This window comes from Aquila chrysaetos, chromosome 14 (assembly GCF_900496995.4).
Source record: "Aquila chrysaetos chrysaetos chromosome 14, bAquChr1.4, whole genome shotgun sequence".
NCBI classification, from domain to species: domain Eukaryota; kingdom Metazoa; phylum Chordata; class Aves; order Accipitriformes; family Accipitridae; genus Aquila; species Aquila chrysaetos.
The window spans coordinates 33,150,113-33,172,722 of NC_044017.1; the positions used below are offsets into that span (position 1 = coordinate 33,150,113).

The 22,610-nt window shown below is 43.6% G+C and overlaps 1 protein-coding gene and 1 long non-coding RNA gene across 15 annotated transcripts in view; one reads left to right on the forward strand and one right to left on the reverse strand.

The window, feature by feature from the left end:
* The window catches only part of INTS6 (integrator complex subunit 6), a 46,628-nt gene extending 37,390 nt beyond the window's left edge, over nucleotides 1-9,238 (reverse strand). The window contains exons 1-4 of one of the 3 annotated variants that reach the window (XM_041128665.1): nucleotides 9,056-9,238; nucleotides 8,530-8,615; nucleotides 8,171-8,248; nucleotides 7,251-7,400 (exon numbers count right to left, since the gene is read on the reverse strand). In XM_041128665.1, the coding sequence (XP_040984599.1) occupies nucleotides 7,251-7,400; nucleotides 8,171-8,248; nucleotides 8,530-8,601 (300 nt within the window). In that variant the 5' untranslated portion in view covers nucleotides 8,602-8,615; nucleotides 9,056-9,238. The other 2 variants (XM_030036384.2, XM_030036385.2) reach the window with 2 other exon arrangements.
* LOC115350603 lies at nucleotides 8,165-21,370 on the forward strand. 12 transcript variants are annotated; one of them, XR_005933935.1, is made up of 5 exons: nucleotides 9,415-9,696; nucleotides 10,797-11,024; nucleotides 14,945-17,560; nucleotides 18,015-18,241; nucleotides 18,867-21,370. It is a non-coding gene; the product is annotated as an uncharacterized LOC115350603 (long non-coding RNA). The 12 variants fall into 12 exon arrangements; XR_005933939.1 differs by having other exon boundaries at nucleotides 14,945-17,215; nucleotides 17,355-17,560; nucleotides 18,015-21,370; XR_005933934.1 differs by having other exon boundaries at nucleotides 14,945-17,191; nucleotides 17,294-17,560; nucleotides 18,015-21,370.
* The last annotated feature ends 1,240 nt before the right edge of the window (nucleotides 21,371-22,610 follow it).

Genomic DNA, 22,610 nt, shown 5'->3' on the forward strand with positions numbered 1-22,610 from the left:
TATCTCTAGAATGAAAACAACAGGTGCTTAGATAACAGATAGTTGATTTCCCATTAATGTAAAACTGAAATTGCCTATACAATCATTTTTTTAAAAATCTAGTCCATGAGGGGCCAACTTTACAGAAGAGTTATTAAATACATCCCTTTTTTTTTTTAAAGAAAATATACAGGTAATAATAAAGAACCTGAAATACTGTTTGCTGTCAATATGCAGAATTGTAATAGTAAAAATATGCTGATACATAGAAAATACTTCATGAACATGTGATATCCTTTGTAGACATCACAGAAATATACTACAACATCATAAGAAGTCTCTCATGGCTCACAGGCTAGTCCACTTTAAAAAAAAATAATCAAGGATCTTTTAATACATATGAAAGATTCATCCTAAATACACATAAAACCATTAGCTCCTATCTGCAGTATTAATTTTTCTTCACATGAGACTGGTCTACACTTTGGACAATTAAAATCAGCACCATAATCACAAAATGCAAACTGGATGTTTGAATAAGAGTTCTGTATTAGCTACATACTAACACTCACAAATTATATGAAATTCCAATCTGTTGCATAAACAACAGGTGAAAACAACTTGAAAAAAGGGCCAGGCATTATGATGCTAAAAATCACAACATGAAGTGGAAACATTAATACGCTCTTTAAGCAGGAGATGCAGATACGGGAATATTCTATGAACTAAAAGACTCGTTATGTTGTTAAAGGTACAGAAGGTACTACAAGAAAAAAGCAACAGCAAGCAAGACTCTCAAGCAACACAATCATAGTTTCAACCAAACCTCAGTTGAGATAAAATTCAGATGCATACACAAATAACCGTTCTTCCCTTCAAGCTTCAGAGATACGGACTGTCTACAATGGAAATCCAAGACTGAATGTAACTATTCAGTAAGGAGAGCGAAAACAAGCTTAAAGAGAATAAACATAATGACAGAGACACTGGGAAAAAAAATAAATACTTATGCTTCACAAGATAACCAAACTCCTGGCTCTTTATCTATACGTATTTGGTTTGCCTCCCTGACAAATGGCTGTGATGAAGTGCAAATACATTTCAAAGACAAGAATACTTCAACTATGGGACATGTACCTTTAAGCACCCAAATAAGAAAGCCAGTATATCCAGGGAGTCTATAATTACCTGAGGCAAATAAACTGTTCCAGATAGCAAGCCAAGCCAAAAGACAAAACTTTGGTACTCCTAACTGTCCTCAGACTTTCTCTGATGACTTTTTAGTGAATCCAAGAATATCAGCCAGAGATGGACATCTGTATAATCTGCATAAGCTTTGGCGGCGCGAATGCGCTCACCTGACCCTTAAAAATCAAAGCCACAACAAACACATTATGGCACTGCCCTTTCCAAATCAAATTTATTGAAATACTGAGCACTTAAAGATTCAAAGTGGTCAAAGCTTATTTGATATTCAGAACACAAGGAAGTATCTCACTTCTTTCTGCTAGTGAAACAGATTGATGAGATCATTTTCATCCAAAAAAATAAAGTACTTTGTGTAAGCTTGTTTTAACTTTTAAATTCTTCTTTAAAAATATACTAATTAGAACTAGAGAAGCAATTTTAAGAACACTTAAGTCTGATGTGATTATTATTATTGAGACTTTCAGTGAACTTTGTTGCTCTGGGAAGGCTGAAAGGCATGCAGTTCCACCTCACAATATGAAAAAACACTTGCAACAATGCCTGCCATAGCTCTCATTAACGGATACTATAAAACAAAACTAACTAAAAATTACAAATATTTCAAGAGCGGACAAGATGGCATGTTTAAAGGTTACGGCCTAAAAAGCATAAATTGGAAGCAATACGCTTAATTTCATTATGTAGGAGGTGAGAAAGGTTGACTTTCACTAGCACTTCACATATAGATCTTTGACATTAACAGGCATATAGGTTTATGTTAAAACCATTTCTATCCCACAGAGAACTATGAGAAATCCTTTCTTATATGTATTTCTGCCATTACCATGCTTAAGCTTGCTATGTTGTTTTCTACTGTCTGAAGTTCTCCCATTTGTTTTTGTTGGGGAAGGGTGGGGGGAAGAGAATGGGAGAGCTGCTCTAGAAGTGCAAAACTCTGCCTCTACCAACACGAGAAGCAAACTGCCTGTGCAACCGTGCCAGCATGACAAAGCAGGAAATGCTAACCTAAACTTTGGTTCCAAATTTGGATCCACACTCAACACAGGCCATTCCAGTGCAGTGTTTATGACCCCAGAGTGCCAAGACAAAAGTCATGCTTGAAGGATTTTGACTTTTGAAACCAAAGAAATCCAGTAACAATCCTCAAAAACCAACTGGAAAATAAAACTGCTCAACAATTTAAAGAAAATAGGATGTATTGCTGCAAAAGCATAATGTATGCAATGTCAGGGGACAATATTTCATATGTGTGATTCTTGGGGGTTTTTTTAAGCTCAGCAGATCTTAGACACAGGTAAGCACGTAAGCAAGGAGTCAGTCTACAATGCTTGACAAACACAAAGCTGTCGTGTGCCTACAAGCACAATTCGACTTGATCTCCTAGGTATGCTATTTACATGTATTTGGAATACTATAGTACTGAAACCATTATGGCAAAACACGCTGATCTCTACAGACGCACACTAAGTTTTACTGTGTGAACATATCAGCAATACTGCTACTGTACGTACAAGTGGGTGTAACCAAATATTCAGGGAAAACTATAAAGTAACAGTTAACCTAAGATTGTATCATTTGATGGTCATACATGGTAGGAATAGAACTCTTGGGAAAAAAAAAAAAAAAAAAACCAAAAAAAAAACCTGTGGTGTTTAAAAACAATGCTTCTATATGCAGGACACCTTCCAACTTCCAGGTCAGAAATAGGTCTTTCCAGCCCTTAGCATATTTTTAAGTTCCCAAAATATTCTTAATCAGTTGAATTCCATTTGGATTTTAGTTTGCCTCAAAATTTCTTAGTTATGCTTTTGTACATATGTGAAATGCACTGCAGAAAAAAAACCACTTTCACCAAGACTGCATACAGCCTGGTAAGTCATCAAAACAGTGTTTCTTGTACCAGTTTAAATCCAGAGAGCACCTTATTCATCACTGTGAATGAAACATACCTATCCCAAGTCCACTTGGATTACAGAAGCATTATAGTTGGCTTTTCTGTTTCAAACCAACTAAGTTAGCATGTGCTTTTGTTACATCAAATTTGTTTAAAAGTCAAACTCATCTCTAAGCCCATTTTACCATCTCAATAATAATTATGATGCTGAAGAATATGTGCAAGATACTCTAGTGAGATAAAAAGCTCATAAAAAGCTTATGTTATTGAAGAGTGCTGTTTCTAGCCGCAATACTAAAATGAAATTTCACCCTGAAAAAAAACGGAAAAATACCTTGATACATCAACTCAACCACTTTGAAATCCACTCAGATATGTACATTTTATCCTCTCAAACCTCATTCTATGCAAAATTCCATGCTGGAAAAAAAAAAAAATAGTAAGAGACCTTCATTATGCAAATAACAGTAGGCAAGGTGAAACACATGGAGTATCAGAGAATCAAAGCTTTAGCAATTTCAAACATCCATCAGATTCAAGTTTTGGTAGTGCTGTGTTGGTCCTTTGCATGTGAGTATCAAAACACCATTGATGCATATTTTACGTACCTTAGATTCACAGCTCAGTCTTAGAAACTTCACTACAAATTGCAAATAATTGAAGTACATAGATGGTTCAATTCAACCATTTGTTTTTACATTTTTACTGCATTATAATAATAGCTACATTTGTCATGTTTTCTGTTTCCACAGAAAGAGAAACACATCTATTAGTATTTAACCCTTCCATCAACTAAAACAAGCTGCATATTTGCCACACTCAAAACTACTCAGGTAAATTGTGACTACACATGTACTGCTGAACAAGCCACAGCTGCAAGATTTAGGAGTGTATTCCAAGAAGACAGAAAGTCTGCTAGTAAAAGGCTTGGTATTTCAGGAGACCTGAAACAATGGAAAAGCTGAACTGAGGAAAATATGACAGAGAGAAGTCAATTAGCTAAGTGCAAACTGGGGTAATGAAGTACAATATTTCGTGTGATATGACAGACCGCGCTTACTGAATGTGTTTAATGTGTTTAAATTGCTGTCTTCCTGAAGACATCCAAATCCTGTATTTTTCCCTAAGCTTTCTATAAAAATGCAGAAGGTGAAGAGCAAACGCTAAAAGCTGACACCCTACTTGAAGATTGAGTCTTCTGCTATCGTAATCAGCACAAAACATACTACAGGGGAAAGAACTATAACTATTATTGGAGTCAAGCAATATAACACATAATTTATCAATCCGAAAGTGCTGTAAAAATTAAAGGAATAGTCACCCTAAAATATGTATACTTCCCAAAATCTTTTGTTGTTGGCAAAAACCTTCACAAAAACGTGGATCTAACAACCCTAGGTAAGACAAAGGGTTTATAAAGCCATACCATAGCATCAACATCAGAAACAGCTTACGAGAAAGGTCTTCCAGGTTCTTGACAATCTAAATGTGTTGACAGTGTCCCTTTAAGATCTGAATGTGAGATACTGTGATCAGCTAATACAGCTGTACACTTGGTAATTCTATCTTCATGAGCAACTGAGTCAGTACTTATTTACTGAAAAAGTAATATGATAAATACTCATATTAAAAATCTGAACATTAATGTTGCAAGAAAACATGAAGCAGGAGATTTTCCTCAATTTCAGAATGACCGTTCAGCCATCACTCTTGTTCAGGAAGTCAGCTGATGGAGAACTCTGGTCTACTTTGAAAGAAATCAAGTATAGTGAGTCACACTGCCATTTAAACAAACAGTTCATACTCAGCAGGGGGACAAGACATCATTCCATTGGATGACATAACCAGACAATCCCATCAAGCTTGTACCGTGTCTTGGCATTTGTACGTATAATAAAAATCTGTTTTACAATTCATACATGTGAAACAAGTGGATCTTAGCAAATACCTTAGAAGCTTGTCAGTACACCAAAAAACAAGCATGACAGTCAAACGATGTTAAGCCAGAGAAATTTCCCAGAGAAAAGCTTAATAAAAGTTTGGATTTATTACTTCACGTAACACCATGCCTAAGATCATCTAAATGTTGCAGTTTTGTAAAATTATCTTCTCCTCCCACTCTAAGATAATCACTCTTCAAACATGCGTCTGCTATATTTAACTACTATTTTATGGTCTTAACATTTGTAGCTGCTTTAAAAAAAGTGAATCAGCACTTCATGTTCTGAGTGAAAACTATTTCAAATGCAACTGAGCATTCTGATCACTTTTATTATCCTGAACTTGTAAGTTTCTCATACCATGTATGTTTAAATACCCATTTATCTTGAGCAAATTTTAAGCAGTAGACATGAACAACAGGAATTTGACAGGGTAACATGACAAAGTGCTCAAAGGCCAGTGTGAAGTTGAGGAAAGTTAACTGCCCTGGATCTCATCCTGCGAGGGCTGAAGGACCAGTTAAGTGCTCCAGAATTTGATCTGATTTATGAAAAACCGCTACTTTGATTAGTAGAGCCCAAATGGGAACCTGTGACTTCAGCAGCAGATGACCTGGCACTTGCAATATATTCATCTATTTTTGCAGACACTAAAAAGAGTTAGAATTTCTATTTAGTCACCTGACTGCACACGTGCACACCTCTTCAACAGCCAGCTCCACATGTGGAACAGAGCAAAAAACATGCCTAAGCAAGGGTAGGTTCAAGCCCAGAGAGACTTGTAACCAAAACAGATCAAAGAAAAAGTCATTGCTCCACAGACAAAAGAGCAGCTATTTGCAGTAACGAACACTACTAGTGAGTCAAAACAGTCGCGGCAACTCAACTGCTCACTTCATTGAGTAGTTGAGCACAGCTGGTTCACTTAGAGCAAATTATCTGACATAGGTTTAATCAGAATGTTATAATTATCAGTAGCAATGGGAAAGAGCAAGTATTTTGTGTGTGTGCCTACAGTGGCAAGTGTTCGAAAAAGCTTCGTATAGCTCATGTAACTAAACAAAAACATCAGAAAATGGGAAAGATTAGCACACAGATGTATAAGAGGACAGCAGATGGTAATAGACAAAAAAATAACCATGTGTGGAACTAGCACTTTTTTTTTTTTTTTTAAGTTTCATCACTGAACTGGCATTTTAAAAATGTTTAGGCTCACTTGATCACCTAGTGGCAAAGCCATACAATGCAACATGAGAGAGAGAAATTTCCTTCCCAAACAAACATGGCATGTTATCACATAGAGTCTTAGACTGGAAAGGGGAGGGGTAGAAAGGGGACTTATTTTCACAACCACATTCCCATGTTAAATACCAAGAGCAGTAACTAATCCTCAGATAGTAGAGGAAGCATTACACGCGAACAACAAACGAACAGGGGAAATTCAAGTTAGTACACCCCACATGAAAAATACAGGATATAATACTAATAATGTCCCTATGTGAAACAAATCCAGGGTTTGATCCAGTGCCAGAAAGAACTGGGTACGCTTCCTAAAACACATTTAACCTAGGCTTTCTGTCTTTTAGCAACTCCTACTACTGAGCAAGAGAACGTTGGCCCACCCCAAAAAGAAGTCTTGCTTTAAAGGGATCGCTGCAATACAGACATTAGAAAAGCACAGCTTCTCAAGGCTCTGATACAACAGGCAGGTTTATAAAAATGCAGGTATGCAGAGAAAAGTTGTAGTAAACTCATTGGAAAGAAAGGGTTTTGAGAAAGTTGTGCTCAATTCAGTACTTTTGGACATGCAGTGTTGTTAGAAAAATGGCTCACCTCCCCAACTGTACTTAACTGATTATACAGCACTGTATAGAGAAAGCAAAGTTTTCATGACCCCACCAGGCTCACCAGCTAAGGTTCTGAAACCTGGACTTCATACAAAAAAAGACAAAGTTTAACTGAGAAGGTCAACCTGGAGGCTACATCACAGTTTAAAAACTGAGGAATAACTGAAGTTTAAAAAAAAAAAAAAGAAAGAAAGAAGGAAAAGTTGGGTACCAAACTATAGTCAGCGACTGTATTTCTTCAAACTGTCTGAGCTCTGTTTACTTTTGAAGACGCCCCCGTATTGAATATTTCATGAAGATGCCACTTTGGACAACTACCTAGTTGTTGTCTCTGGGAATTTTGTGTTTTACAATTTTTCCACCTATTAATAGTCAACCTACCTGCCCATAGTTGTCTATGCCAGTTACTAATCTATTTAAGTTTAATAAATCAAAAGCTGTCCTTAGAGACTGGCCAAGAGTCGTAAGTCCTTCAGCTTGAAGGTTTTTCAGTTCATTCATAAACGTTGCATGGTTTTCCTTCCAGCCAGCCTGAAAAGAGAAACGTGAGAAGACTTATTCTCCAGATACGAGCTTTGCTTCCCTGTTAGGCTACAAGCGCCTTCCTTGCTGCATGCGGCTCACCGCAAACGAAACACCTTGGAAGTTACTAATACTTAGTGTCGTTCCATGAAGCCTGAAAAGACGCACTTCTCTTAAACCGTAGAGCTCCCCGCCTACGAAATGAAGATTTTTTTATTTGTTCCACGGGACAAATTTCTGTGAAGTCACCGATGCACAAACCTCACAGCTATTGACACCGCTCTCCCACAGCCCTTCCCAGATGGAAGCCGACCTCCAACAGGTTCACCCTCCTGTGTCGTGCGGACCCACCGCCCCCTTACCCCCCCACCGCCGCGGCGGGGGTGAGGGAACTGCCGTCCCCCTCCGAGTCCGGACTCTGCGGGCTGAGCTGGGTCCTTCCCCCGCTCCCCCCCCCTTCCAAACTGAACTCTCCTTGGAGTTGCTGTCACTTCTCCCCAACTTGAATAAATATCCCCCACAGTTCATTGCTGCTCACACACACCACACAGGGAAAAAAAAAATGTCGGCCATGTTGATGTCAGCGCTGCCGCCGCCGCCGCCGGAGCCCCCGTGTGCCGAGCTCCCCGGGACCGCCGGCAGCCCGGCCGAGGCGGGCGGCGGGACGGGGGAGGACGGTGCGGGGGGGCGGCCGCCGGTAGCGGCCCGCGGCGGCGCGGAGGGGCCGGAAGGAGACCGGGTTGGCGGGTTTGGGGGGGGGGGGGGGAAGCGAGGTTTACCTTGATCGCGTAGGGAGGCTCCTCGAAAGTGACCAGCATGTACCTGTCTCCTCTGCTGGCCGGGTCCCGGGCTCGGAGCTGCGGCGCGGGGGACAAAGCAGAGGGTGAGCCGAGAGGGCGGCGGCGGTGGCGGAGCCCCCCCCCCCCCGCCCCGCACCGGCTCGGCGCGGCCCTCCCCTCCCTCCCTGCCCGCACACACACACGCACTCCCTGCCGCCCGCCCTCCCTCCCTGCCGCCCGCCCTCGCCCCGCGCCCCCGGCCCAGGCAGCCCCCCGCGCCCTGCCTCCCCCTCCCCTTCCCCGCGCAGTCACTCTCTCGTTCTCTCTCTCGCCTCCTTCTCGCAAGGCAGAGCCGGTACCTTCATGAAAGTCTCTACAGCGCCTTTGGCTATGTCCAGATAGGTGGTGCCCAGATGGGTGCGCTGGTTCATGGAGGCGGACGTGTCTATCAGGAAGAGTAAGATGGGCATAGTGCGGAGGGGCCGGCGGCCGGGCGGCTACATGGAGAGCGGGCGGGGGGCTGAGGGGAGAACCGCGGGGCGGGGTGGGAGGAAGGGGTGGAAGGGTCGGAGGGGGAGAAGAGAAGAAGAAGAAGAAGAAGACGGGGGACGGGAGAGGAGTAAGTGGCTGTGAGTGCTCTGCACGGGGAAGGCCGCCTCCCCGCTGCCCCTCTGCCGAGGGGGGGAAAGGGGAGGGGGGGGGGCAGCCCTGCCTGCCCTGCCCTCCTTTGTGTGAGGGGCCTGCTCAGCCCAACGCAGGCTGGTTTATGAGGGAGAGGCGGATAGGGCTGCGCTGCTGCTAACCTTCCCCCCCGCTGCTACCACCACCTTTCCTCCTCCTCCTCCTCCACCGCCGCCCGCCCTCCCCTCCCCCTGTTGCTGTTACTCAGAAGTTTCGGGCGGAGCAGCCGCAGCCCCGCCACCCCGGCACTTTCTCTCTCTCTGACTGAGGCGCTTCCTCGCTCGCCGCCCGCTTTTAAGGCAGCCTGGGCAGGTCGGGGACCGCCCCTGAAGGACACGTCCCCGCCCCACGTGACGGCCTCCCGGCTCCACCATAGGGCTGCCGGTTACCGCTTCGTTAGCATATTCAAATGGCCGGGGGAGGGCGGCGAGGGGCGGGGTGGCTGAGAGCCGCGGAGGGAGAGGGCGGCGGGGGAGCGGGGCGGTGGAGGGGCGCCGCCGCGCATGCGCAGTCGCGGGCGGGGCGGCGGCGGGGGGGGGGATGGCCGGGGCAGGGCGGGGGGGCGATCGTTCCCTCAGGCGGGCGCCGCTGTTCCCTCAGGCGGGCGTCCTACGGGACAGCAGGGATGGCGGTGGCGGCGGGGGGTTGTTTCCCCTCGCTGGGTTATTTCGAGGGCCACCGGGTGCGACGCTGTCCCGCGGGGGGTGTAGCGCCCTGCCCGACCCGCCCGCTCTGAGGCGGCGGCGGGAGGGGGAGGCCCCGGGGGAGAGCGGGTCGCCGCAGGCTCCCCCGCGGCGGTGACTCCGGCGCTGGCGGTTTAGTCCCCGCCGGGAGCGGGCGGGAGGGTGAGTCACGGCGGGCGCTGTCCCCCCCCCGCCCTGTGGCCGCGGATCTCCTTGAGGCTGCTGGAAGGTCCCCGGGCCGCGGGGAGTCCCCACCTGCCCCGGCGGGTCCTTCCCCCTCACCCGGGGGAGGGAAGGGAGCCCTTGGCGGGGGGGCGTTGGTTGGCTGTACAGCGCTCAAAGGCCAGAGCTGCCCCTTAGGCTCGGCGCGGGGGGGCGGCCGGGGAAGCCGAGGTCAGCCTGGAACCCGCCGGCCTTGCTGCTGAGGGAGCCGGGGGGGGGGGGGGGCCTCGCTGCTCAAGGGAACTTGGGCTCCTGGCAGGCAGTGCTGGCGTCGTCTGTCATGTCCACTGGGCTTCAGATGTGGAAAACAAGTGTTCGGTACCGTTTGGATGGTGAATTCCCTGAGACGTGGTCTGGGCTTTTGCTCGATGTTTAAGGGGGAAAAAAAAAAAAAGAAAAGAAAAAATTGGCTAGCCCTCACTGTGACCTTTTCTCCTACATACAGGCAGAGATTAACACTAATGTTTCTTTGATCCACGCTAAGGCACTTCCTATAAATTTACTTCCTATAAATCATATAATTGTGGAGTGTTTCCAACCAATTAATGACGAAGATCTCTGTTCTCAGTTGTTGTTTGTTTGGTGGTTTGGTTGGTTTGGGTTTTTTTCCCCCAGCAGTTCAGTCTGTGCTGTTTCTGCTCTCATAGCCTTGGAGCAGTAACTCCGGAGCCATTTCTTAGCATAATCTGTTCAGGAGATTGTTCTGCTTCCTATCTGACTGATATTTTTTGCCTGATCCAGCTGATGTGCTCCCACAGCCACTGCTTGAGAAGGTATGAAGGCACTGTGCTCCTTCCTTCTCTCAAAATAAAATTGGCAGTGTCCTGGTTTGATTCATCTTGCTCTTCCCGGCAAGATTTCTGTTGTTAGGCAAGAGCTGGTTTGGGCTTTTTTTTTTTTCCTTTTTTTCTTTTTTTTTTAAGACTAATGAAAGATTAGCATTTAGTTTCTAGGAAGAGAGAGGGATAGAATCCTATTTCCATTACAGATTGGTATGCATTCGTATGCCTGCAAGCAGCTTATTTTGGCTTTCCCGACAGGGCTGCATCTGCGACCTGTGCCATCCCTTCTCAGGCATTGGGGGGAAGTCAGGGACGACACTTCCTTTCAGCCCAGTACACCATTCAAGGCCATTAAGGAATCTCCAGTCTCAAGGACCCTGTGAGAGCTGGGAAGGAATCTTTGGAGCCGGTGCAGACCAAAATACGGCAACTGGGTTTCTTTGGAAGCAACATGAGTATTTCTCAGTGTGGATCCTGCTGGTGGTGGTAAGAGTGGCCAGGCTCCGGCGCACCCAGTGGCTTTTGAGCTGCTTATACCTTTCCAGCAGCTCCAGGTTAGAGCTCCAGCAGTGGTGCTGTGTCTCACGACCAGCAGCAGGGCTGTTCTGGTCCACGTTCTACTGGTTAATCTGAATACCTGCTATCAGAGGAAGCAAACCAGCAGGTGCTGCAGAGGCCACATCACTGGGTTGCTCTGGAATCCAGCTGCATGCCAGCCCCCATTACACAGTAAAACATTTGGACTGGTGGAGAGGCTTGGTTCACAGTCGTTTTCTCTCCACAGAGGTGTTTTGGGACACCTTTCTTCCCCTCGGCTCCCCACAGAAAGTTGCAGGTATCTTCTGCGGCTCCGAAGGTCAGCGAGACTGGCTGCTGCTAGAGTAGTAATTGTCTCCCTGAGGTGGTGGGGTTCAAGTTGTTGAGTAAGGGCTGCAGTGCTGCTTTAACAAATCATGCCTTGGGATTAGTAACTTCATTTGGGAGTAGTGTTGAGTGAGTGTATGATGTTGGTCTCTAATTGGCTTCCTTTTAAATCTCTGAGATGGCATGTCTGGAGAATGTGCCTATCTTCTCTCCTATTTGTGTGTTGCTGATGTTTCATTCACCATCCCAGTAAAAACAGCGTCACCTTTACGTGTCAGGCGTCATGTATCTTCTTGGAGAGCATCCCAAAAATGGGAAACTTCGGGAATGGTTCCTTCTGCAAAGTGCTGGAAAAAAGGCGTTTATTTTAGAGCCCTTGCCATACCAGGAAAACGTCATGGTGAAAGGCAGCCTGGGCCATGGAGACTTCACATAAATCCTGGAGGGTCATTTGGAATTTTTAAGTTTTGTTGCCAGTAAATGAAGAGAGAGGGGAAAAAAAGCTACTCTTTGTGGTAAAATTGGTCATAAACCAGCATGAATTCTGGATCAACTTTGAAAATTGCAAGCTGTAGGCACACTGTAATTTTCTTACCGACACAAGAGGAAGGTGGAACCAAAGCAGCTGGGCCCGCTCTACCCCTAGTCGCCTCAGCCCTGGTGATTATCACTGATAGAAGAATCCCACAGACAAAACTTACACGCGGTTTCAGTGGGATTTATACAGGCAAAATCACTTTACTGTGCTTTTCTGTATGTGCTTGCTTTTTGCTGTTATCTTTGAAGCCATTTGGAACATTCAGTCCTTCCCGCTCCTGTGCATCTTATATTAGATCCATATTAGATCCCCTATAGGGCAGAATCAAGGCTGGGCGTGTGTTGTCTGTGGTAGGCATTAGTGCTCTTCTGCTGGGAGCGGGCCAATTTGATTAATATTGAGAAAGATTCTTTCAAAGATAGATAATCAACCCAAGCCTTAAGTGTGTATCAGCCTCTTGATGTGAGAGTCATAATGGCTAGTACTGCCATCAGAGTCACATTTATAAATCTGTATGGGAGATTTGCTGCAAAGGAACAAAACCCAGTGATATTAGTGCTTATGCTCATTACTGGTAGAGCTGACACAGCTGAGCAGGGAGAGAGCTTGAGGCTGTCACTGAAAACAGATGCATCTTTCTTTGGTTTCAGCTTTTTTACGTGGTGGGCAAAGTTACACCCCATGTGTAGTCTAAATGAGCCAGTTTTACCTTTTCTCCTAAATCTAGGTGAATGATTTCACCACAGTTCTGTCTGGAGGAATGTTCTTGCTGTCCTGATGATGCAGAAGATTCCAGCTACTTTCATACAGTTTTTGTCTGTTATGTGTCCTGAGTCCATGAGGAAGGATGAACATATATGTGTGTCTAAGAGCACTCATTTTCTGATCTTCAGAATGGGCGTTGTCCATTTGGGGACAAATAAGGTGGTGTTAAAAATGCAAATTTCACTGTAAATTTGAATGCTAAATCAATACATCAGAACTCAAATATAAGTATGAAAATATACCTGAAAAAAACATCATATGAAAAAATTGAAGAACGTTTTTGGTATCATTTGCTGTTACTGTGGGTTTTTTTCCTTAAACAGCTTCTTCTCCCAGTCAGTATTTGTGAGGTTTTTGTTGTATTATCACATAGCATTAGCCTTATTTTGTCCTAAACTGTAGGCTTGAATGGAAGATGTTATGCTAAACACCTTCAAGCAGGTCTGAGAACTGAAATTGACAGTATAACTTTTTTTTTTTAATTGGATTTCTCCTCCTCAATACAGAATTGTTTCACAAAGATTATTTCAAGGTCTCGGTCAGTCCAGGTTTTAATGACACAGGTAAATTTTTCAGAGCTTCCTTTAGAATACCATTCCGTAGGCTTGTAGATTGTCACCATTAACCTTTTTTCCCCTGTTTAAAAGCCTTATATTTTCCACTGCCTAATTTTATGTTACTGCTTATCCTTAAAATATGTACCTTTACACAGCATTCTGAGTTTCAATTTATTATCTTTTAATACTTGTGTCCTATTCCTTTTAGTCTTCCTTTAGCCAAGTTCTGGGCATTCAACTTGCCTTTTTTTTTTATAAATTTTTCACTTGTCTTGCATACATGGCAGCTTATATTGTTGGGGTTTTTGGTTGTTTTTACTAGTTCCAATTCAGTGAGTTTTGACACTACTTTTTTTCCTCCTCCTGAAATTGTTACCAAAGAGAAACTGATTTAATCTTCTAGTTCAGGTAGCTTAGGTAAACGTATAAAACTCATCCTAGACTGAACAATTACTGAGAAGGCTGGGATCAGATAAGATGTAACCCCAAAATTTTTTTCAGAAAAGTGACATTAAGATAACTGGATCTTGGTTTTTTTCTGTATATTCTAGGACTTGGGCTGAGAATGCCTATTTTTCTAAAATTTGCAGAGGCAGCTGCCTTCCTTTGAAACTGTCTAGCACCTTTTAGAAGTCTGTACTTTGGTTTCCCCAGCACCAGAACACAGTGAAACTACATCCCTTTGCAGAGCGGTGACCTCTAAAAGAAGTCGCGTTCTGGCTTCTCTTGGCCCATCTTCAAAGACAGCCTCCTTTTCATTGTCTGTCCATCGGGAAACCCAGAGGATAGCCTTTGAAGCTTCCTAGGGATTTTTGTATTCCCCACCACCCCTCCAGTCATCCAAATCCCTTGCTGTTTCCTGGCTCAGGAGTTGGAACCGCAGTGAACAGCAGTGTACCATCCAGGGGAAGAATAGTTCATGTGGAAATGCAAGGAAACGGGTATTATAGTAGTTTGATATAGTTGTTTTCTAACTGTACAGACTGAATGTGGGTACTGGGAGACTTAAGTTCATGAATGTTTGTCACGTACATAGATTTTTCCAAAGAAAGTTATGATAGAAGTGCACATTAAGATTATTTTCAGAGGAAAAACTAATCTCTTTGAGGACCATCTGTGCTGTGACAGCAGAAGTCAGTCAATTAATGATGGAGAGGTTGCAAGGCACCTGAATAGAAGATAGGCTTTTGTCATTAAAATCAAACTGTATGTTTTATACATGCTTTTCCTTTAGTATTACTGGTGCTAGATGGAAAGGTCTTCTAGGCTGTGAGTTGTCTTCGTATGTATTTAACAGTGTTTAACAGAGCAGGACCTCGCCTATTTGGTACCGTGGGGGAATATTAAATCTAACATGGAGAAAGCTGCTTAAAACAAACATTTCAAAATTACAGTTGTAATAAGGTAGTACATATGAGAATTCAAATAGATTTACAGTTCTTGTGTATCCTTCCTGATGCGTTACATTGCTCCTTTCACTTAAGTAAGGTAGGATTCTGGTCGAGAACAAAAACCTGTCTCAGCTCCGGGCCTTTAAATTTATTCCATCTCTTGGGTATCTCAGCCAGTGTGTCAAGACCCAAAGAGAACTGAAAACACCCTCTAGCATACAAAACCTAAGATATTTTACCTGTCTTTTTCTTTTCTTTTTTTTCTCCTTGAACTTATTCTCCATCCTTGAGATGCTGGTAGCAGCAGGCAGCAGCGGTCCACTTGATTCCTGATGATAACCCCAGAGTGCCCAGGGAAGTACCGGTACAGAATTCTCCGCTTCCCTCCAGCCCCCCAGGCCGAGAAGAAGGGAGTCTTCTGCATTCACTGAAACAACAGGTCTGAGGAGACCTTTGCTTATGATGCCAGGGAAAAAAGAATAATCCTACCTTGTCAGGGTGGCCAGAGATGATAGTTCTATCTATCAGATAATTTGAGAGAGATCATTTGTAGCAGCCCACCCTGGTTTTGTTCAGTTTTCTCTTCTCGTAGTCCTGATTAAAAGCTCCTGCGTGTGCGGTAAGGGGTTAATGCAGTCCTCCACGCAAATACCTGTAAGACACAAGGCTGCCACGCAGGCTCTGCTCAGGAGGACAGGAACAGAACTAGGATATTCTTCCCCCACCACACCACTTTTCAGATGGCGGTGACATCCCTGCCAGGAAAGCATTCCTGGGCCATCGGTGCCCTGCCCGTACCCGCTGACCTGAGCGATCCCCTGTCACCGTTCCAGCGATCGCTTTTGTTCGTTCCTCCAAGCATTCCTTCTTGCCCACACTACCAAGTTTCACTAGCCCTGGAAATCATATCCTTCCCAAAGCGCTGGACCCTCCCGCACATTTCATAGCATAGCAACGTAACTCCATTACCATGGATCCCAGACACAGGCGTGCAGAATTTATCTAACTAATCGAGCGGCTAAGGGACACCAGTTCCAGCTACAGTCAGCTTGGAGTATAAAGCAGCTACAGCTAAAAGATGGTGTACAAGCACTTCCCAGGGAGGCAAAACAGTGAGGTGTATTTTTCTTTATTCTTTTTCTTTTTTTTTTTCTGTTTTAATGGCCAATGTAACGGGTATAGTCTTGGTAAACAAAAGGACAGAATTATTCATTCATCCCTAAATTGCTTCCCACTGAGGTATCACACCTGCATGTGGTATTTGAGAGCTGGGAGCATTTTCTTTAAAATACTGCCACGCTGTAGAAGTTTATTATCCAGCTTTTACTCTAAATGTGATTATTATGCATTGCCATCTTTTGCCCAAAATCAAAATGCACTCTACAGGAAAGGTGCACTTGGTTGCTCTCTGCAAAGCAGCTGGCACGACTGGTGTCAAATGGAATATAGACCAGTTGGTCTTTCTTTTGCCACTTAGCAGTTAATGAAAACTTACCAAACCTCAACTAGTAGCTAATTGGAAATCTCTACAAAAGCCATCTATAAGCACAGAACAGGGTCTTCCAGAATAAAACAAACCTGATAAAGCCTCTTTCATCCAGGGAAGAAACCTGTTCATCTGTATTCCCTGATTTAAGCACCTTTGGCAAGGTGCTTGGGACTGTTTGCTGAGCATGTTATTCAAAAGATACAGTTAAAATGAAGTGAGAGGGTTTTTTTTTTAACTTTTATGCACACATTGAAGCCCTGATATAAGGCCTATTTGTTACAGAAAACTTGAATGGATGCCACGGTGGGCAGATCTGTCTTGCACCAACTTGCAGAAAAATAGTGTCTTGTTTTATAAATATTTCAAATGGGAAGGAAGGACACTTAAAACATGGCTTTGAAAAGCACAGAAGGATAATTCTTACCGAGCTGCGATTAGAGAAGCATTTCTCTTTAGGAAAATTTTAGAACTGACTTGAGACCAACATATAACGAACCTTGAATTACAAGCGTAACCCTTTTTTCATAACAACAGTCTTCACTAAGCAGTGCGATTTTGGTCAGCGATGAGTTCTTTTGTTGTGGGAGATGGCTTTCAATTTCATGATGTTGCAATCGGGAAGCCTCGAACATTTTGGGATCAGTTCTAATATTTTCCTGTTGGTAAGCCATTTTTAAGGCAATATACAGTTTATGGTTATTTTCCAAACGTGGGTCCAAAATAAAAAGTCTGAGAAAGCCCATCCCATAATTCAGGCTGACACTAAGTGCACGCTTCTCCAGGTTTGGCAGAGTGTGTTGTGTACGCTGGTAGTGTGATGAATGTAACATTTTCTCCGAGATTCTCCTGCTCCTTCCCTCTTTTGAGGTATTTCTATTTTCTGTTATTTCTGTTTTCCTAGGACCTTGACACTGTTATATGCATTCATGTTGGCTGGTTTATGTGAGCTGTGAATACACAGCTAACTGTGATTTATATAACTGGGGTCTTGAAGGAAGATGAAACTTAACAATGCAAAGGAGACAAAAAAAATCAGGCTTTTGACTATTGTATCCATTCCATTTACTTTCAAGGTATTGTGGGGGGGTGGTGGTGGTTGTATTTTATTTTCCTTGACCAATTCTTATTTTTCTTCACGTCTTCAATTTCAGGTCCTCTTGTCTTTTCCTACAGAAAAGGTTACAATATGTTTTTCTTGACATTTCTACTTAGATATTCAGTAAGGCTCTCCTCAGCTGGCCGAGGGAAAAAAGCCAAAACTACTCATTTGCCCTGACAAGTGTTTTCACTCTCTGTGTTCTTGATGATTGGTTGTGCTGGGTGCTTGACTTCTGCAGCAGCTAATAAGTAACTCCTGATTCCAGAGTAACTCCTGATTCCAAAGGTTGACAGCTATCACTTGAGCTCTCGTTTCCGAGGTAGGTGACAGCCCTTTAACCCAATTATAGTCCAGCGCAGCATAATTGGACTCACTTGCGATCCTCTGCCAACTGGCTACTACACTTAACTTATGGGGAATGGGACAGTATTCCTTTTCTAAGGAGAATTAGGGTCTGTTACGCTTTAATTTATACATTGTTGGGAATGCTCCAGCCTGCTTCTACCATAGCACCAATTTTTCCATTGCTGCATCTGCTCATTGTTTCCTAACACCCTTTTTTATACTGAAATCTATTACTCGTGTGTTAACATATTTTACAGTAGTTTCACTGAGACGTTTGGAGTTTTTACTTTTGTCTTGTTAGCTGGACACTTCTGTCACAGTGTCCCTCTAATTAATACAGCCAATTTTGCTATAATGTCAGTTGCTTTGTGGAGTATGTAACTGTAATTGTGACCGTTGTCTAAATCTGTTCCTTATCGCACTGATAGCAATCCAGCAGACCACTGCCACTAGCACCAAACTTTCCTGTAATTCTGACATCGTAGTGAATTCCTCCCCAACTGGCAATAAGAAGGTCTTACATGGCTTTTTCTCTGCTTGAATTCTCTGTTTTCTGGATTGTGAAATTATCCTCTGCATAATTCAAGAACCGTTTCACGATCTATGTTTAGCAGAATTTGTTACCCAACAGATGTCTGGACAGTTAATGACCTCTGTAAGTACAGCCCTGTGATTTCTTGCTACTGATGGTCCAAGAATTTTTAATCTCTTCTGCTACAAGTCAGCACTAGGGCAGCATGTCACCTCTTATTAAAAAACAGAAGCATAAAATGCATATAAATTTTCCCTTCAGAATTTTTATGCGTCGTCAGAAGGCATAAAGAAAAGATTCTCTTTTGAATCTTTATGTTCACAAATGTGTGCATACATAAATGCACATAGGTCCATATTTTTCTGGCCAAAACCAAAGGACATGAATAAACCCCCCTGAAATTAATCAAAATATAATTTCAAAGAAAACGTACTTCCATAAATACAAGTCAGAACTGACACTGCCAGCCTTCAAGTTGAGGAAAGGGTAGATGCCTAGAAAAGTCTATAGTAGGAAAGCCTCTTCTACTGTCACTTTTACGTGTATGGCAAACGTAGTCTTAGAAGAGGATTTGGAGGCACTGGATCCAGATCATTACCCCCAGCCAGTGATGAGTTCACAGTATGAAATCATCCTGCAGCTGCACAACCATTCCCTCTTTCCTCCTCCCCATTCAGATCAGGCTTGAGCCCATCCCTGCATAGGAAAGTTGTCCTAGTTTCTCTTCTGTTTTTTTCTCTCTTTTCAGTTATCGGCACTTGGGAGAGGAAAACTATTGGGCAGGACTGTATCAAAGAGGAGGTAAGAGAGTCCCTAACGTCTGGCACTCCTCTCGCAGAGGAGAGAGTCAAGGAATTGAATGCCGATTGATACAGGTCCGGTCAGATGTCCCTGTGGAGGAATTCTGCAAGCCACATGCTGAAGTCCCTAGAACATAAATCTGCACAGTGAAGTGCTTGAGAGGATGGCTTATACTTCATGGTGTGCCACTGTGAAGGAGAGAAAATGGACTGCCTGCACACAAGTGCTCCTGTAACAGTCAGGCTCCCCGCACCTGCCTGGGACTCCCACCACGTAGCTCCTGAATGCCAAGAAGTTTGCTAGATATCTTGTTAGTACCTGCTCCTACAGTGGAAGGGTCATTGTGGCCAAACTGCTGGATTGGAAGGTACTGAAACCACGGAGAAAGATTAATCAGCTGGATCTACACTGGTAAGGTTCATGGGCCAACATTCCGGCACTGCTACGCAGAGCTCTTACAATTGAATTGTAAGCACGTTACCTGGCAGTTTTGGGATGCGACTCTTAGCAGCCTCTCAGATGATACCTGGACATGCTCGGAGGACAGCGTGGAGCAGGGACCATTTCCTTGAAGGCAGTTTTATATCATCACTCTTTGTGAGGGGAAGAAGAAAATGTAGATCTGTGATGCAAGCTGGACACACTGTTTGGCCTCAGACCCCAAAGAACAATCTCTGGTCTGTTTTATGAGCTAATAGAGCTGGACGCATCCTGGAGCAGGTACCAGAACTTCTTGCTACAGTTTTGGCCTCAGGCTCTCTAGCTTTCGGGAAAGGTTTCTTTTTTAGTTTGGTTTTGTGGGGGTTTGGGGTTATATTGGGGTTTTTTTAGTGAGTTTAAGTATGTGCATACATGCATACCTACCTGTGTGGCTTTTCAGATTGGAAAACCTACTTCCAATGCTCATTCATTACAATTTGAGGGGCTTTACATGTTCTTATTTACTACCTGTCCCTCTTCCAATGTCTTCTCACTTGAACACTTTGGGACCACTAACATGGCCAATTCTTACAGTGTTTCTTCTTGTGGTTCAGTGAAAAATAACTATTGCCCTAGCTCCCTCATATTACTGGGAACTGATCTGACACACCAGACAAGTTCTTTTGACTTCAAGAGCATCACTTGGCCTCATAGGGAGCCTTTTGAGCACCTTTATTTTTTGACACTGATACCTGATTTAGATACTCTGTGCGGAAATTGTCCTGTGCTCACATTAAGCATACAATACAGAGGCTATTCTGGGGCCAGTTAGCCTGAACATCAGGGTCTAATCAAAACTACTGAGAATGTCAGACTTTTTTTTTTTTTTTTTTTTTTTTCCCTAGTCAGTCCGAGATGGGCTGATTTGGGGGGGTTTCTTTGTTTTCCCATTTGGAGTTTCCTCAACCACTTTCAGAGGTACAAGATGTACATTCACCAGTTCCTCAGTCTTCACAGAGGTATTTCTACTATCTTGTCAGATTTTTTTACACAGGGAGGTCACCAAGTTACAGATGAGGACATGACCAAATAATTGGTTTTCCCCTCCAAACACGTGTGGCCTCCTGTTTCTAGAGCATCTACTATTTTACAAATAAAGAGTATTTCTCCCACTTTCATGAATTTTCTCACCTGGTGGCTGTTCTGGAATGGGCTAGTGCTTCCACACCCACTCTTGTCCCAAAGGATGTCTCCCCAAAGCAACTAAACCTGACTCAGATATGGTTCTCTCTTCAAAATCAAAGGGCACTCTGTAGATTCTGACTATAGACATATGGGCCTACTGCTGTGCAAGATGTTTGGAGCAATCAGACATTCTGGCTGTGATCTATCTAGAATAAAAATTATGCTTATCAGGAATGGCCATGAGGTAATTGGGGAACCAAATGCTCCACACCACCATCTGTGATTGTGCCCATCTAAACTTGGCATCACTGGGACATATATATGTGCTCACAGGCTGAGGAACCCCTTTCTGTGGTGATGGCCAGAAATGCTGACTTACCTGCTAAAGTGAAGGTAACTCATAATATTTGCACAGAATAAGACATGAAAAAGTTTGATTAGACAATCTGGGATTCTTTTTTAACTCCTTGAACAGTACCTATGGTACTGAGTCGTAAGTCCCTGTATACACTGAAACTTCTGCAATTTTGCTCTCAAGCTGCTTCTCAGGACTTCTTTGCAGGAATCATTTTCCACAGAAAGGATGAGTTCAGCCACCCTGCTTCAGGAACCACAAGCTTTTAAAGCAATCTTTTGTCACAGGTTTGAGTTGACAAAAATTGGCAGATTTAATGCAGGTCTACCTATTTTTTTAAAGACTCAGATACTTGTTTTGTACGATATGAAACTTTTCATGTAATTGCAGTAAGGGGTAATCTACAAAATGGCTTGACTTCAAGAAAACTGCCCAGCTCCAAAAACTTTCTGTTGAAAAATGCATATTAAAATGACGCTAGAGCTTTGTTAGCAGTAGTACTGTTAGGATCTTTTTGGCCATAAGTTGTATCAGATTTTTTTTTTTTTTTTTGATGAAATATTCTTTCATTCCTACTTCTAAGGTACTTTCAGTATTAGCGAGCAAAAAATAGCGTTTAATAGTTTAATAGTAGTTTTCTTGTTTGATTTTCTCTTTATATGCTCAGATCATAGAATCACAGAATGGTTGGGGTTGGAAGGGACCTTTAAAGATCATCTAGTTCCAACCCCCCTGCCATGGGCAGGGACACCTTCCACTAGACCAGGTTGCTCAGAGCCCCATCCAACCTGGGCTGGAACGCTTCCAGGGATGGGGCATCCACAGCCTCTCTGGGCAGCCTGTGCCAGTGCCTCACCGCCCTCACTGTGAAGAATTTCTTCTTAATATCTAATCTAAATCTACCCTCTTTCAGTTTAAAACCATTACCCTTTGTCCTATTGCAACAGGCCCTACTAAAAAGTCTGTCCTCATCTTTCTTATAAGCCCCCTTTAAGTACTGAAAGGCTGCAGTAAGGTCTCCCTGGAGCCTTCTCTTCTCCAGGCTGAACAACCCCAATTCTCTCAGCCTTTCCTCACAGGAGAGCTGTTCCAGCCCTCTGATTGTTTTTGTGTCCCTCCTCTGGACCCGCTCCAACAGGTACATGTCTTTCTTGTACTGGGGACCCCAGAGCTGCACGCAGGACCGCAGGTGGGCTCTCACCCGATGGGAGCAGAGGGGCAGAATCCCCTCCCTCGACCTGCTGCCCACGCTGCTATAGGATGCAGCCCAGGACACGGTCGGCTTTCTGGGCTGTGAGTGCACATTGCCAGCTCGCGCCCGGCTTTTCATCCCCCAGTACCCCCAAGTCCTTCTTGGCAGGGCTGCTCTCAATCCCGTCATCCCCCAGCCTGTATTGATGCTGGGGGTTGCCCAGACCCAGGGGCAGGACCCTGCACTTGGCCTTGTTGAACCTCATGAGATTTCAGATGGTTGAAAGCATTTTGTCAACCAAACAACATCCACTGTAGGCCCATGTGTAGTAAAGGTGAGAAAATTAAGACAAAAGTTGTAAGAAAATGCTCCTTGATGTTCCCTGGACATGTTCTTAATTGTGCACTTCAGATGAAAGAAAAGGAAATACTTCAAAGCTTTCATATAGTTCGTGCATTATGTAAGAGAAATTTATTTACCTTTCAAGCAGGTTACATAAGTGATTTTAATGCATTTTCCAAATAGAAAGTGTATTTATT